General features: G+C 44.1%; 1 protein-coding gene across 1 annotated transcript in view; it reads left to right on the forward strand.

Annotated features, from left to right (window-relative positions):
- arpc2 (actin related protein 2/3 complex, subunit 2) overlaps positions 1-15,585 on the forward strand; it is an 88,132-nt gene that overhangs the window by 50,888 nt on the left and 21,659 nt on the right. Inside the window, exons 4-6 of the mRNA XM_060928988.1 lie at positions 3,790-3,835; positions 4,019-4,205; positions 4,400-4,493. Coding sequence (XP_060784971.1) covers positions 3,790-3,835; positions 4,019-4,205; positions 4,400-4,493 — 327 coding nt within the window. The remainder of the gene's footprint in view (positions 1-3,789; positions 3,836-4,018; positions 4,206-4,399; positions 4,494-15,585) is intronic.

Raw genomic sequence — 15,585 nt, forward strand, 5'->3', positions numbered from 1 at the left:
CATAATAGTAATTAGAAAAAATATGATTTATGTAACAATGGATAGATGAGCATTGATGGATGAATCCATGGGTTAAATCGCTTGCTGCTAAACTTGGTGTACACAGGCTGTGCACTGAAACCGTGCAAGCTCGCGCAGCCTGCTGGCGCTTCCGCAGGTGACGTCACGAATCTGGCTCCAGACTCCCTTGGGATTTTTTCAGACGCGTTTTATTTTTTTCTTTTCTGCTATAGACAGATGACCTTGTGCAAAATTACCCTTCTGGATGAGTGTGTAAAGCGACATTTTTTCATATATATTAAAGGGGAACAGAGGGCAATATAGAGAGTAAATATAACAATAAAACACACATTGATGAACCTTATTCAAGACTTACAAAAGTTTTTTGTTCTAAGGTTGAAAAGTTATAGTGTTTTGAAAGTAGCTCGAGCAAACTATTTCCGCAGTTTGAACAGCCCGCCATGATATTAATTTTATCCAATCAGAATGCACGTTCATTTTCTCTGCGTAACACTCATGACGTATGTATGTGCCCAGTTGTGTTGGCTCATTGAGGTTGGGAATAGCACGTGTGAAATACCCGTTTCTGCCTCCTGCGACGATTTCGCAAGTCCACGGGTGACTGGCGCCTATCTCATTGCAGCAAATAAATTCTGCTGGACTCGTGAGCAACTCCACGTTACATTTTCCGCACGAGCACCACGCCGTGTCACCTGCACGCAGACGCTCTGCCCCACGCTCGCCACGCCCATGGTCAGCATCAGTCTCATCCTCGCCGTCATCCGAGCTTTCTTCTCTTCTTTCTTCATCACCGGAGTCGAGAGTACCTCTCCTAGGTTCAAACTGGTACCCTTCTAAGCCATAGCCTGCTTGCAGTGTGTCTTGCGGGATCTCTTCGTATGATTCGACAGAGCTGTCGCTTTCACTTGATGCGCCCGACGCCATGATTACACGCTTATCTCCTCTATTTCGGAGAGTTCCGCTAGTGCAGTGGGTAGCGCTGACGTCACGGTCTTTTAAAAATGGCGACTCTTGTGCGGTTTAGCGTATAAAGTATTATATTTACAATTACCAAGATATTTCGTTGTTTTCTAGTATATAAATTTGATAGAATACTTAAGAATACGTTACTTTGTCACATCAGCAACCGTGTATATTATATTTTGTACCCCTTTAAAAAAACAAAACAAAATTGGTCCAGGATATGCACTTTAAAAAAAAAAAAAAAAGATTTATGTAACAATAGATAGATGAGCATTGATGGATGAATCCATGGGTTAAATCGCTCGCTGCTAAACTTGGTGTACACAGGCTGTGCACTGAAACCGTGCAAGCTCGCGCAGCCTGCTGGCGCTTCCGCAGGTGACGTCACGAATCTGGCTCCAGACTCCCTTGGGATTTTTTCAGACGCGTTTTATTTTTTTCTTTTCTGCTATAGACAGATGACCTTGTGCAAAATTACCCTTCTGGATGAGTGTGTAAAGGGACATTCTTTCATATATATTAAAAAAAAAACGAAACAAAATTGGTCCAGGATATGCACTTTAAAAAAAAATAAAATTACTGTTTTTTTTTTTATGCGTGCTGTTTTCTGCATGAAATGATTTCCAGACCACGCTGGTTAATGAGGATCATCAACTTCATCGGTCTTTTCCGATTATTACTCGCCACCCTGTACAAGATGATTTCAGTGATATCTTTGCAGAACCCTGTAAAGCATGTGAGGGAATTTTAATGGATGAACATTCCTATTCTGTGTTGAGCTCAAGTGGCCTAATATACTGAGAGAGATGTTTTTTCGTATGTTGTAATCGCTTTTCTGTGGCCTTGGTGGTAATGAGCAGCGTGCTTGAGTTCGTCCTAGCTTGCATCTTCTCATGATGTAACCACCTTTTCCTGACCTCGGTGGTGATAAGCAGGGTGCCTGAGTTCTCATAACTACGCATCCGCCTGCACGGCAGGTGCACGCTTGAACAAAGCTTCATAGAAATTCTTGAGCCGATCACGTGAAGATGCAAGCAGTAAGCGAATGCCTTTAGAGTATAATAGATAGCAGCCACTAAAACAACTCGGAGAGCGCGTGCGCACTCTCGCATCACTAGAAGTGATGTTTTGCTTTAATTTCTTTCTTTCCTTTTTTATATACGGTACCTTTGTATGATTTACTGCAATAAATAACTGAAAAGACGACTGTTAAGCGTTCTGAAGTGTTTATTAGAAATTTCCACGACAAGCGTTAACGTGTTCTTAATATCCGATTATACGACAAATCTGTATCCTGTACCTACAACTGAAGGTGCACAGAGATAGGTTTGTAGCTCTTAAAATTGGAAATCGTTGTCGTAATTTGAAAAAACAACCTGAGCATTTGCGTGCTAATTAGCTAGCTACGTATAGCTAGCGATATCCCTTTTTGTCCCGTCTGAATGCAGCCTCAATTCAACAAACTGCTGCTCTTTTCCGATACGTTTTGCGTATTTTTCTCGTTGCTGTATTTGGAGCCGTCCAAGGAGTTTTGTCACCATCTTTCTTTTGGTGGGTTTTAGATAAGTGTTGTTCCTCATACTTTTGAGATTTTTAAAATGAAAATGAAAATTTTCGGACGTTTGCTGCAATGGTGGCTGTCTTTGGTCACAGTGGTACAAAATCAGCCACTGGTGAGGTGGTCACGTTATATGTTCTAAAGGGGTGTTCACACGGCACATATTTGCATCAGCGCTGCACCGATGTATTTTGTTGTGATATATCTTACACCGGTGTAAATTTTGTGGAGCGTTCACACGTCACAAACCTGCTTACTAGAGAGAAGCGTGTTAGCACCGGTGCAGCCCCACTTGTGTTCGCACGGCAGTTTTTGCGACCGTGCTATACGATAGTAATAATGCGGAAATGAAATATGCGCATACGTGAAAATGTACTTCCTTTTCCCGGTTGTCATGGCATCACCAAGCGCCGGGAAAACAACGTGGATGAAGACACCAGTGTTGCCAGATACTGCTGAAGTTTTCCAGCCCAAAATATGTTCAAAACCCACCAAAATGCACTTGAAACCGCCCAAGTGGGCGGGATTCCTCCCAATCTGGCAACACTGCCAGTATTCCGGAGGGGGTCTACTAGTAGCTATGCCGGATCCAAAGACAGTCCTCCTGTCAGAACGTGTGTTGTGAAACGACATAAGATAAAGGTACGTAGAGCTATAGATTCTACATGATAATCATAAAGTCGGCGTGATATCAGTCATGTATTTGCTTGTGAAAGCTTGCGGCTTTCATGTAACTGCCGCCTAGCAACGAGAGGCAAAGGGTAAAGAGGGTAGGCTATCATAGATTCTATTCGGAAGAGATCAACACAATTCTAGACTCCCAGAAGAGGAAGAGCTAGCACTAGAGAGTTCACTGGCGTTTTCATGCACCATTTCCATTGAGTAGAACCAGAGTAGAACAGCCAGTGAACCGCAGCGTGTTTTCCCGCTGACGTCACAACATGGCCGCGAGCCACGGACCCAGTTTTCTTGCGCTGTGCAATTAAAAGTTGGATATTTGCGTAACAACAGCTTCTTTTCACGTAATTATAACAGAAATCTAACGTTTGCCATGTTGTATAGTTTATTTAAGAAATTGCATAGAATCATGTTCGTGTCATCAGCACTTTAAGACCGCTGACGTCCACCAAAGATTAGCCTTTATGATGTGGGATTGTACTTGCGGCGGCAAAATCGGTACAACGTAAATCTGTTATCAAAATTGCTGTGAAATGTATTAACTGTAATATTGCTGTGTTTGGTTTCAGCTGCTGAAGAGGGTCTATGGAAACTTCCTGGTGCCAGCAGAAGATGGTAAATCTATCAGCTAGTTTTGTTTTGTTTTGTTTCCAAGCTGGTGATGTAGGATCAAGTCTCATATTTTTTTCCATTAAAACATCAGTGTTTTTTGGGTTTGAGTTTCCAGCTCAGTGTGAAATCTTCCTGCCATTTTGTGGAATATTTACAGGGTTTTGTTTTTGTTCCCCCCTTTTTCAGGCTACAACGTGTCTCTGCTCTTTGACCTGGATGTGCTGCCAGCCAATAAAGAGGAGGTGATCCACCAGGCGGGCATGCTCAAGAGGAACTGTTTCGCATCTGTGTTTGAAAAATACTTCAAGTTCCAGGAGGAAGGTCGCGAGGGCGAGCAGAGAGCCGTCGTCCATTACAGAGACGACGAGTCCATGTAGGTGACCCGACCGACCTGAATATATACGAGTATAAAGTCAAAAGAGTCACCGCTGTGCATCGTCTGTTTGTGGTGGAGATAAGATTGGACGGTTTTACATCATGGTTAATGGATTTTTCCCAGACGAGGCATAATTTCGTCCTGGTCTTGGTTGTGTCTCCTCAGCATTTCTCCTTCCTCTCTGGTTTCAGGTACATGGAGGCGAAGAAGGATCGTGTGACTGTCGTGTTCAGCACGGTCTTCAAGGATGACGATGATGTCATCATTGGAAAAGTGTTCATGCAGGTGTGTGCCCCCCTCCAGCTAAAACACAATCACAACTGGCTCGCTATTATGACTCACTGTGGGCGTGTCCCAGAGATCACATCCTATTCACTGCAGAGGACTACATAAACATTAATGCAGTTTTCTCACTATTAGTTCACTGTGGGCGTGTCCCAAATCGTACACTGTCCACTATTCACAATCTAGACCACAAACACATGCACACGTTTTATCATTGCCAGTCCACTGTGGGCGTGTCCAAATCGCATACCCTGTTTGCTAAATAGGCCACATAAAGGCCGAATCCCATTTCACCCCTTGGACCAACCCCTTGGCCCTTCCCCTCCATTTTGCGCGTTCACGTGAAGGGGTAGGGGCATCCCAATCCCAGTTAACGCGGAGGGGTAGGGGAAGGCGTAGGGCTTCTGTACCCCTCCAAACGGAGATTTTCCTGGAGCAGACTCCGAACGAAGGGGTTTGAGTGATTTCCCACAATGCCATGCGGATTTCAGCGAGATTTCATGCGGATTTCAGAAAGATGGCAGTTCCCGCGGCGAAAGATTGTCATAAATGTATTTTCTCCATTATTTACGTGTTTTAAGTTGTTATCCAGAGGAAACACGCCGCTTGATTCGCTTTCGAGCTGAGAATGAGCAGCGATTTCTGAAATCCAAGCTGCTGCTAAAAAGCTTTGGGAGTGAGTATTGTTTTCGGTTGCTTGACTGCGTACGTTTTGTTCTGTTATTCTCGCTTTTATTGTTTACATGAGTGTTCTGACACCTCATTCTGTCGGATGTGGTGCACGAAGCGCCAAAGATATCCCATTCAGTGGTGTTAGTTAACAAATCACACCCTGCCAGCAGAGATTTCTGGCTCTGGCTCTGACTGTAGCGGCTGGTCGCAGCCAATGACGCATTTGGTCACGTTTTGCTAACGTAAACGCTGACGGAGGTACGCGATGACGTATGCGATCGTTGAAGGGCTATCCCAATACGTAAGGGTTGAATTTCAAGCCCTATCCCTTGTAGCTCAGTTTCAAGGGGAAGGGCCAAGGGGAAGGCGGAGGGGAAGGGGGAGGGGTAGGGGTAGAAATTAGAATTGGGATTGGGCCAAAGACCTTCATATACATCCCTCGTGGATGTGTCCCAAATCTCTCTCACACTTAAACACACCATCACAAACGTCCACTGTGGCTGTGTCCCAAATTGTACACCCTCTTCAGTGTATAGGGCTCATAAACACTACCCCAAATGTACACTGTGGGTAATATGACAAATTTCGTGCACACTTCACTGTATAGCATGCATAAACATGTCCCAAATCTCACACGTTCACTGTAAAGGGTGCATAAATACCATCAAAAACATTGCTCGAGGACGTGTCCCAAATCACACACTATACCACACAGTATACCAATGCACTGCAAAAAAAGGCCTTTCAAAAATAAGAAATAAAAGATTAAAACGAAGCATATTTGCTTGAATCAGGTGAAAAAAAATCTGCCAATGGAACTACTCAAATTTGACTTGGTAAGATTTCTTAAAGTAAGATGAAAAATCTAACCTGTTTTTAGATGAAATGATTCCAAAATAAGATTGGGGAACTTATTATGCGAGATCTGATTAACTCAAAGTAATCCTTATAACAAGATCGTACTTCTTACATTTAGCCATTCAAGTCATTTTTATTTATTTCATTTTAAGGGTATTTCACTTAAATTCATGACAAAGTCTTAGCAGTAAAAACTGAATTTAAGATAAATATACTAATATTAGGATTGTTAAATTCTACAACTCGGCATTGCTAGCTTAAAAGATTCTCCTTTTGTGACCTGTAATTAGTAAAATACTCTAGATATGAGACCAGAGACTATCTTGAATCAAGTTGACGACACGTGTAGCATTGCAGCAAGTTTATTTTTTTTTCCCATTTCAACATTCAAACATTAAAACATCTCTTAAGATTCCACTTCCCCAGGACCTCAGGCACCAAAAAAAAAAAAAAAGTCTACGCATTTTGACTTGCAGTGCTTACACAACGCCAAAGCAACAGTGCATTTTGGGGGCACTGACTATTCATGTGTACGAGGGGTTTACAAGATCAGGCACAAAAAACCCCACTGAACTTAACTCCCAGCATTCCAAAAAGCCCTCACTAAACCGCCTCCACTCACTCATAGCCTTTTTGAAGGCACTTGTCTGGTCTAGAGTCTGTACAGCATCTAGAAGGAGCTCACTCTGAATGACTGAGAAAACACTCGCAGTAAACTAAAGATATGCAAGGTGACCAAACATCTACGCATTTTGACTTGGTGCTTACACAACGCCAAAGCAACAATGCATTTTGGGGGCACTAGATTCAAAGATTTCAGTAAAGTTCATTTATTCCCAAAACAAGCATACTTTTTTTTTTTTCTTGAAACAAGATGAACCGCATTTGACAAATGTCCAAAATGTACTTACTTGTTTTATTTTCAAAGGTGCTCCAAATAAGACTTTTTCAAGACATTTTTGTCTATACAAGATTTTCAAGATGGACTGTCTAAAAACTAGCCTTTCTAGCTAAATGAGGTTTTGCCTCGTCTTCTTCCGCTTATCCGGGACCGGGTCGCAGAGGCAGCAGTCTAAGCATGGAAGCCCAAACTTCCCTTTCCCCAGACACCTCGGCCAGCTCCTCGGGAAGAACACCGAGGCGTTCCCAGGCCAGCCGAGAGACATAGTCCCTCCAGCGTGTCCTGGGTCTTCCCCGGGGCCTCCTCCCGGGGGGACATGCCTGGAACACCTCCCCAGGGAGGCGTCCAGAAGGCATCCGAAAAAGATGCCCGAGCCACCTCAGCTGGTTCCTCTCGATGTAGAGGAGCAGCGGCTCTACTCCGAGCTCCTCCCGAGTGACTGTGCTTCTCACCCTATCTCTAAGGGAGCGCCCAGCCACCCTGCGAAGGAAACTCATTTCAGCCGCTTGTATCCGCGATCTTGTTCTTTCTGTCATTACCCAAAGCTCATGACCATAGGTGAGAGTCGGAACATAGATCGACCGGTAAATTGAGAGCTTCGCCTTTTGGCTCAGCTCCTTCACCACGACGGACCGGTAAAGCGACCGCATCACTGCGGAGGCTGCACCGATCCGCCTGTCGATCTCGCGCTCCATCCTTCCCTCACTCGTGAACAAGATCCCGAGATACTTAAACTCCTCCACTTGAGGCAGGACTTCTCCACCAACCTGGAGAGGGCAAGCCACCCTTTTCCGGTCGAGAACCATGGCCTCGGACTTGGAGGTGCTGATTCTCATCCCAGCCGCTTCACACTCGACTGCAAACCGCCCCAGTGCATGCTGAAGGTCCTGGTTTGAAGAAGCCAACCTAGAACTGCCCTCCCTCCTAGAACTGCCACCTTATTGTGGTGGAGGGGTTTGTGTGCTTGAATGATCCTAGGAGCTATGTTGTCGGGGGCATTATGCCCCTGGTAGGGTTTCCCAAGGCAGACAGGTCCTAGGTGACAGGCCAGACCAAGAGCAGTTCACCAAAAACCCCCTATGGAGAAAAAATCCAGGACCGTGACGTCGCCCGGTAGGACGCAGCCGGGGCCCCACCCTGGAGTCAGGCCCAGGGTTGGGGCTCGTATGCGAGCGCTTGGTGGCCGGGCCTTTGCCCATGGGGCCCGGCCGGGCTCAGCCCGAAGAGGTGACGTGGGCCCGACCTCCTGTGGGTTCACCACCCACAGAGGTAGCAGTAGGGGTTTGGTGCAATGTGGATTGGGTGGCAGTCGAAGGCAGGGGCCTCGACGACCTGATCCCCGGACACAGCGGCTGGCTGTTGGGACATGGAATGAGGTTTTGCTTGTTGGGCAATTATGTCTTATAAGGGTGGCGAGATGTTTTGACTTGAAAATGGGCAAATAAACTTCCTAAGATTTTTATTTTTTGCAGTGTGTATACTGTGGCCCTGTCCCATCACACACTCCGTTTACTACATAGGCCACCTAAACGTCATAAGGGACACTGTGGATGGCTTATAACTTCCACTCCGAGTTCAGTACATAGGCCACATCAATACCTCAACAAACGGCCAGCGTGGGCGTGTCCCAATTCACACGTTATTCTCTGTCAAGGCTGCATGAGCATCCACTGTTAACATCTCTCAAGTGATTCACGATATACGCCACATAAAGACCACCACAGATGTCTCGGCATCAAGTTTAGTGGCTGTGTCCCAACTCTGACATCCCCTATTCACAGTATAGGCCACTTACAGACCATCACAAGTCAGACCCTCCAGGATTTCGCGATGTTGCGATTTGCAACTTCAACGCAAATTCAACCAATCCCCGCGAATTCAGGGCGGTGTTGCAATTATATCCAATCACCACAACTTTCCCACAAATTTGACCAATTGTTGGTGTCGTCTTGAGGTGACGTCGACAAACTACCTTCCGCCTTGCTTCCAGTGTTGCCAGATTGGGCGGTTTCGAACATATTTTGGGCTGGAAAACGTCAGCAGTATCTGGCAACACTGCTTACTTCCGTGTATACGTTCAAGAGAAGCAGCATGTGCGCATTGTTGCCAGATTGGGCGGTTTTAAGTGCATTTTGGTGGGTTTTGAACATATTTTGACCTGTAAAACGTCAGCAGTATCTGGCAACACTGCATGTGCGAGTCAGTGTTTATATAGGCTTAAATTCTGTTACTGAAAGTGTTGTGTTTACAGTGAAGGACTGTGTGCACTTTATTTTTTTACTTAATACAAGAAATTAATGGATGCCAACATTTTTGCCAAAATGGTATTTTATTTTCCATTGTTTAGGCAGCTTCAGCATCATACTGTGAGATTCTGTTCAAATTGTTTTTTTTTCTTCTATGAAGCCTGAGCCATTTATTTTATTAGTTTATAATTAGTTTAATTTAGTCTTCAGGAGAGACTGCCTGCACACAGTACTAGTATTAATAGTTTTTTTTCTTACATGAAAGCTGAGGCATTTATATTATATTTTAAGGTAACTTCATGTTGTGCTGTGAGGTTCTATGCACTTTAACTTTTGAACCAGCAGGTGCATTTGGATCAGTAAAGCCTATTTTTCTGTGTTTTTGTAGTCCTGGTAATCTTTTATATTGGTAAAGTTGTTTATAGGACCATTTCTCAGCATCTTTGTTTTTTTAATCAATAGTTTTTCAGTAATAACTTATCACTCAATTTTAATCACAAAAAGAAAATTGCAACAACTCCTCGCAACTTTCACTTCCTCCCGCAACAAAAACCTAAAAAACACCGCAACTTTCATCGCAATTTTTTGGAAAACCCTCCGCAACATCAGACATTTTAGCCCGCAACAATCACAAAAAAGGCCCGCGGAATCCTGGGGGGGACTGACAAGTGTCTCACTACCGTTAGTCGGTTCACAGCATGGGCCACGTAAACACCATCAGACATGCCCTTCCTTAATGGAAGTGTCGTAAATCGCATATCCAATCAGAGAGGCCCATCATGGATGTGTCCAAAATTGCACACCCTGTTTGCTCTGTAGACCACGTTCACGCCGTCAATCATGGCCGTGTCCGAAATGAAAGACCCTGTTCACTAGACCATCACTGATGGATATCTCTTCAGTCAACTGTGGACGGGTCCCAATTCACATCCCTTATTCAGATATATCCATCTGGTTTGTATCCATGGAGATTATCAGGATGGACAAAACAAAGGCCGTAACTGCGTACGTGGTATCGGGTTAACCTACAGACTGCTCGGGGTGTGTTTTTTGTTTTTGTGGCTCGCTCCTGCATGCCCTCACTAGTCTGCCTGTAAATACACAACTTTTCTGTTATGTAGTGTTGCAAAATCTTCTGAATCCATGCGTTCAGTTAAGTGTGTGTGTGTGTGTGTGTGTGTGTGAGAGAGAGAGAGAGAGAGAGAGATCAGTGTGCTGATCTCTTTAACAGTTCTCTTTTATCCAGGCTGGCATTTGTGGTAATGTTTGGTTTTCAGCATAGCTCTAAAAATAATATGAACTTGGTGTTTTGTCATCCTGGATGTAGCCAGGTGTGTGTGTTTAATGATCTCACTGTAGTTTCTAGGTTTGTTTTACGATACTTGATTTTATAGAAGCGTTTATGATTTTTGACCCTGGATTTAGACCTGAAAGCTGTGTTTCTGCTTTCTGATGCCCCTTTTCCACCAAAGCAGTTCCAGGGCTGGTTCGGGGCCAGTGCTTAGTTTGGAACCGGGTTTTCTGTTTCCACTGACAAAGAACTGGCTCTGGGGCTAGAAAAACCGGTTCCAGGCTAGCACCAACTCTCTGCTGGGCCAGAGGAAAGAACCGCTTACATCAGCAGGGGGGGCGGAGTTGTTAAGACCAACAACAAGACCGCGAAAGATCGCCATTTTTAATTGACGAGAAGCAGCAGCTGTACAAATGCGAAGTCATTTTTTATTATTATTATTATTAGTGCTGTCAAACGATTAAAATATTTAATCGCGATTAATGTCGCAACTGTCATAGTTAACTCGCGATTAATCGCAATTTAATCGCACATTTTTGTCACATGAAAAACCATTGTAATTCTCTTATCAGCATAAAGTGAATGGGCTTGCTTTGTACCAATTTTTTTTTTTTATTGCAGAGCATAACACGTCTTGTCACAGCCACTGACATCCATAACTTCCATATTAGATGAGAAAACCAAGGGATGAAAAATAAAGTGCATATCACTGTGAAAATAAATAAGTTTTATTTTACTCTTCATTAGTTTCTTTTGAAGAGAAGTATTTGCCATAAAAGAAGAAAAAAAACAGATAACAAAAATAAAAACGTTCATCATAGTGTGGCACTGTATTCTCTAATTCTCACTGCTTATAACTCTACACCTACCCGGTGGAGCTGAGCTGGGAAACTGAAGACTGAAGGAACAGGATTGAAAAGTATTTTTCCAGTCTCACCTGTGAAAGGTAATCCCATGTGATCTCGTTTGGACGGTAAACCTGTTGGTACAGTTAAACGCAGCACATGAATGAGGCATCTTTATTCTCCGCTACTGTCTAGACGCTATACCAGAGACGGGTGAAGAATCTCCACTTTGCCCCATCCAATATGGCGGCCAGGATGTTTATATGTCTCTGCCTTTCTCCATCACTCACACATACTCTTATTGAAGCAGTGCGCGACAAGCCTCAACAGGAACTACGGGTGACTCGCAGGGCCAAATTAGAATTTCCGTTAACGGCACTTTTTTTTTTTTTAATCGCATTAAATTGAGATCGCGTTAACGCGTTATCGCGTTAACTTTGACAGCACTAATTATTATTGTTGCTGCTGCTGCTTCTTCTGTGTTGTTTTTGCTTCGATATTCGCGCCAAGGTTTATGCAAGCGTAGCGACGTAACTGACGTATACAGCGACGTAATGACGTGGCTTCCCTTAGCACCGCGAGCTATGGAAAAGCAAGCTGGTTCTCAGCTGGTTCGCAAGTTGAACGAGTTGTGAACCAGCACTGGCTCCGAACCATCCCTGGAACTGATTTGGTGGAAAAGGGGTATTAGAGAAAGTAGCTATCAGATCAAATGTGAATAAAATTTCTCAGTGGGCTCCTTGCATAAACACTTGAAACCAAAAGTTTGAAGTGTTTACGCAACACTTCGTTATAACCCGACCGACTCCTCTGCTTCCGGCTCGTCCGTTACACTGTCTGCAGGAGCCCCTGAAAACGAACGTTAACGACGTTCATCCTATTCGCAAGAACCCTTTTTTTTTTTTTCCCTTTTAATAAGTTGCAGAAAGGTGTCAGACTGTAAACTACTATGAAGTTAAGGAAATACTTTCTATTAAAAGGAAAGAATATTAAAGCTAGTATTAGTTCAACACTTTGACTTGATTATGAGAAGGGGGAAATAAACTGAAGTCCGTCTCCTTGCGCTGCTGAATGTAAACAGTGCTACAGGAGCAGTGAGGTTTGCTCTGTTTCAAAATGAAAATATAGCCACAAACTATATTTCCATGAAGGGCCCGAGCACCTCCAGGATACAAAATCTGGCATGCATCCAACAAACCGCCTAGGAAGAGAATGTCAAAATGTAACGTGTCAAAAAACACACAACTCCCTTCCTGTTGAGTACGGCTAATACAGTGTACGTTACAATTTTGTTCGTCTTGGGGCTCTCCACACACCTACCAAATTTGACATGGATGGGTGAAACCGTACACCAGGCAAAAATCTCAATGCCAAGCATCTATCCCTGAGTAGCAGTGGCCGGGACTGATGTGTGCACCAAATTTCATGAATTTTCACCCATGGGAGCCACCTCAAGAATGACCAAGTCTTGAAGAAAAAGAAGAATAATCAGAAGAATAATAAGAATCCTGAGGAGGACAATACCGAAATGCATCATAGCCCTTGAGTGCAAGGAGGCGGCCGTTCACTGAAGGGGAAAGGATGCAGGACGCGATTCAACAAACGATGTTAGTCCCGGACACTCGGCCTACGACCGAATAAAACAAGCACGGGCCGAGAAACAATCAGATCGATCGGTTTGTATGTCGGATTGTTTCAAATAATGAATATATTGAACAGAAATAGAGCAAAAGTCGTTTTCTTACCAAATCGTGGTCTTGTTTTGATCCGTCGCAATTACTGGATGGGTCCCCAGTTACATCACCGCCTTGTTTTCATCCTTTTTTTTTTTTTTTCCCCTCACCGCGGCGAATACCTGATCGTAGAACCTTAGTATTTTCAATCTATGAACCGATTTAGCGCATCATCGTTCTGATTTGGTGGGAAATCGTCTGCTCCATCTTCTGCTCTGCTGACGATGCCACTTTTTTGCATGATGTTTCTAGAGTGATTTGGATTCCTGTTATCATCCAAAAAGCGCACAAGCTCACCTGACCAACATGAATGAGGCAGAAAGAGAACGGGTTTGCCTCCATGATCAGCTATATCGGAGCTTATTATCCGTTTCATATCAAGTCAAATGATGATGAACCCTAAAACTGTCCTATCAAACAACGCCAAAGTCCTCACATCCATATGGCTTCCTAGCCAAGTGCGCATCCAGTATTGCATGTGGAAAATGTACCTTGTGCAGATATCTAAAGGTAACGTGTGCTACGTTGACATTTTTAAATATACTATTCAAAAAAAGTAGGGGATATTGGATTTACAAGTAGAATGAAATGCAGATCATGAGGTCAGGAAGGAAACAAATGACAGAAAAACATTAAGGAAACATTTGTCAATTTATTCGAAACCCTGTGTACAGTCAGTAAAGGACAGATTCTCCAGAATAAGGGTCAACACAAACACAGGGTCACACAGCAAATTTACCACCATTTTGAAACCGAGTCAGTAGCGGGTAAAACCCCCTCGGTTGGCTAGACAAGCTTGAATTCAGCGTGGCGTACTCCTAACGAGACGTCCCAGGTCATTTTGGGGAATGTTATTCCATTCCTGTTGCAATGCTGCAGCAAGTTCTTGGACATTGGCAGGAGGTTGTTGACGTTGGCGTAGCTGCTGTCCAATCGTGTCCCAGACATGCTCGATGGGGGAAAGGTCCGGACTGAGTGCTGGCCATGGTAATCTGGTGATATTCTGCTGCTGGAGGTAATCTGTAACGATCCTGGCCCTATGACCTCTGACATTGTCATCTTTGAAAATGAAACGGCGGCCATAATGACGTGCAAACGGCACAACATGGGATGCCAAGATGTTGTCCCGGTAGTACACGTCCAGCAACAACATGCAAGTCTGTTCTGCCGGCAGCAGTGATGCCTCCCCACACCATTACAGAGCCACCCCCATACGGATCATGTCTAATGACGTTAACGTCATGGAAACGTTCGTTACGTCGGCGCCAAACCCTCCTGCGTCTGTCCAGGGAGTCCACAGTGAACCTCGACTCATCTGAGAACATTACGTGCTTCCATCGGCGATTATCCCAGCGTTGATGATGACGACACCATTGGAGTCTGGCCCTAATGTGACGATCCCTCAAACAGGGAATGACACGAGGACATCGGGCGTGTAAGTGAAATCTGTGCAGTCGATTCCTGATGGTCTGGCCACTCACTACCAAGCCAGTATCCCTTCGAAGTTGAGACCTTATCTGATTTGCTGTTACCATACGATTTCTCAAGGCAATAGTGCGGATGAATCTGTCCTGAGCCCGAGTTGTTGCCCTTGGTCGACCGGATCGTGGTCTATCCTGAACAGACCCTGTAGCACGATGTCTGGACCATAATCTGCTGACGACAGACTGGGAAACATTCAATGCTCTTGCCACAACGACCTGTCTTGTGCCAACCTGTAGCATGCCAAGGGCACGTAACCTCTCATCCTGTGTTAGACGGCGCATGGTCTCTGTTTAATTAACGACTTCAACCACTGATAATCTGATGCTTTCTCTTCAAAATCTTCCTTTGGAGTGGCTCTAACCTTCCAATTCAGAGTCATGCAAATTTGTGGCACGACCCCCTTGATCATCAGTAGCATCCCGTGCTGATCATGAGTGTCATTGATGTGTTTGGGTGATGAATTTCTTTGGAAATGCTTCCTCAGTAAGGAACTATACAACATGCTTTCGTATCCCTTTGTATATGTGAAAATTTGGATCTCAAAATAAAATATCCCCTACTTTTTTTGAATAGTATATTACTAGTGAGCACCATGAAGCACGTGCACCATCACCACACCCATTACGGTTCGGGTCTGGAAATATGCTCATGCCGGATAGCGTCTCCCATCATCACGTTCATACACACGTGACCTCATGGCACCATCAGGCACTCCCCGACAACAGAGGAAAAATAAAACGTAATTATGACCAGAATAAATAACAGAAAATATGATGCATCATACATGGATAATAATAACGTTTGAAAGTTCACATTTTTACATTAAAAACAGCTAGGTACTGTCAGGACCAGTCACGTTTCAGACGCGAAGACACACTGCTGTGGTTACGTTTGACTTCCATGTTTGAGAGTATCAGTGAACTTTGACCAAAAAGGTTTTCATTTGACCAAGAATGTCTTGATCACGCCACTAAAAAAAAAAAAAATGGAGCCTTTCTTCTGTCGTGTGTGTGCAACGAGTGAGCACGTGGATATCGTGACGCTGATCTACGTGCTATTTT

The sequence above is a fragment of the Neoarius graeffei genome, chromosome 9 (assembly GCF_027579695.1).
Source record: "Neoarius graeffei isolate fNeoGra1 chromosome 9, fNeoGra1.pri, whole genome shotgun sequence".
NCBI classification, from domain to species: Eukaryota; Metazoa; Chordata; class Actinopteri; order Siluriformes; family Ariidae; genus Neoarius; species Neoarius graeffei.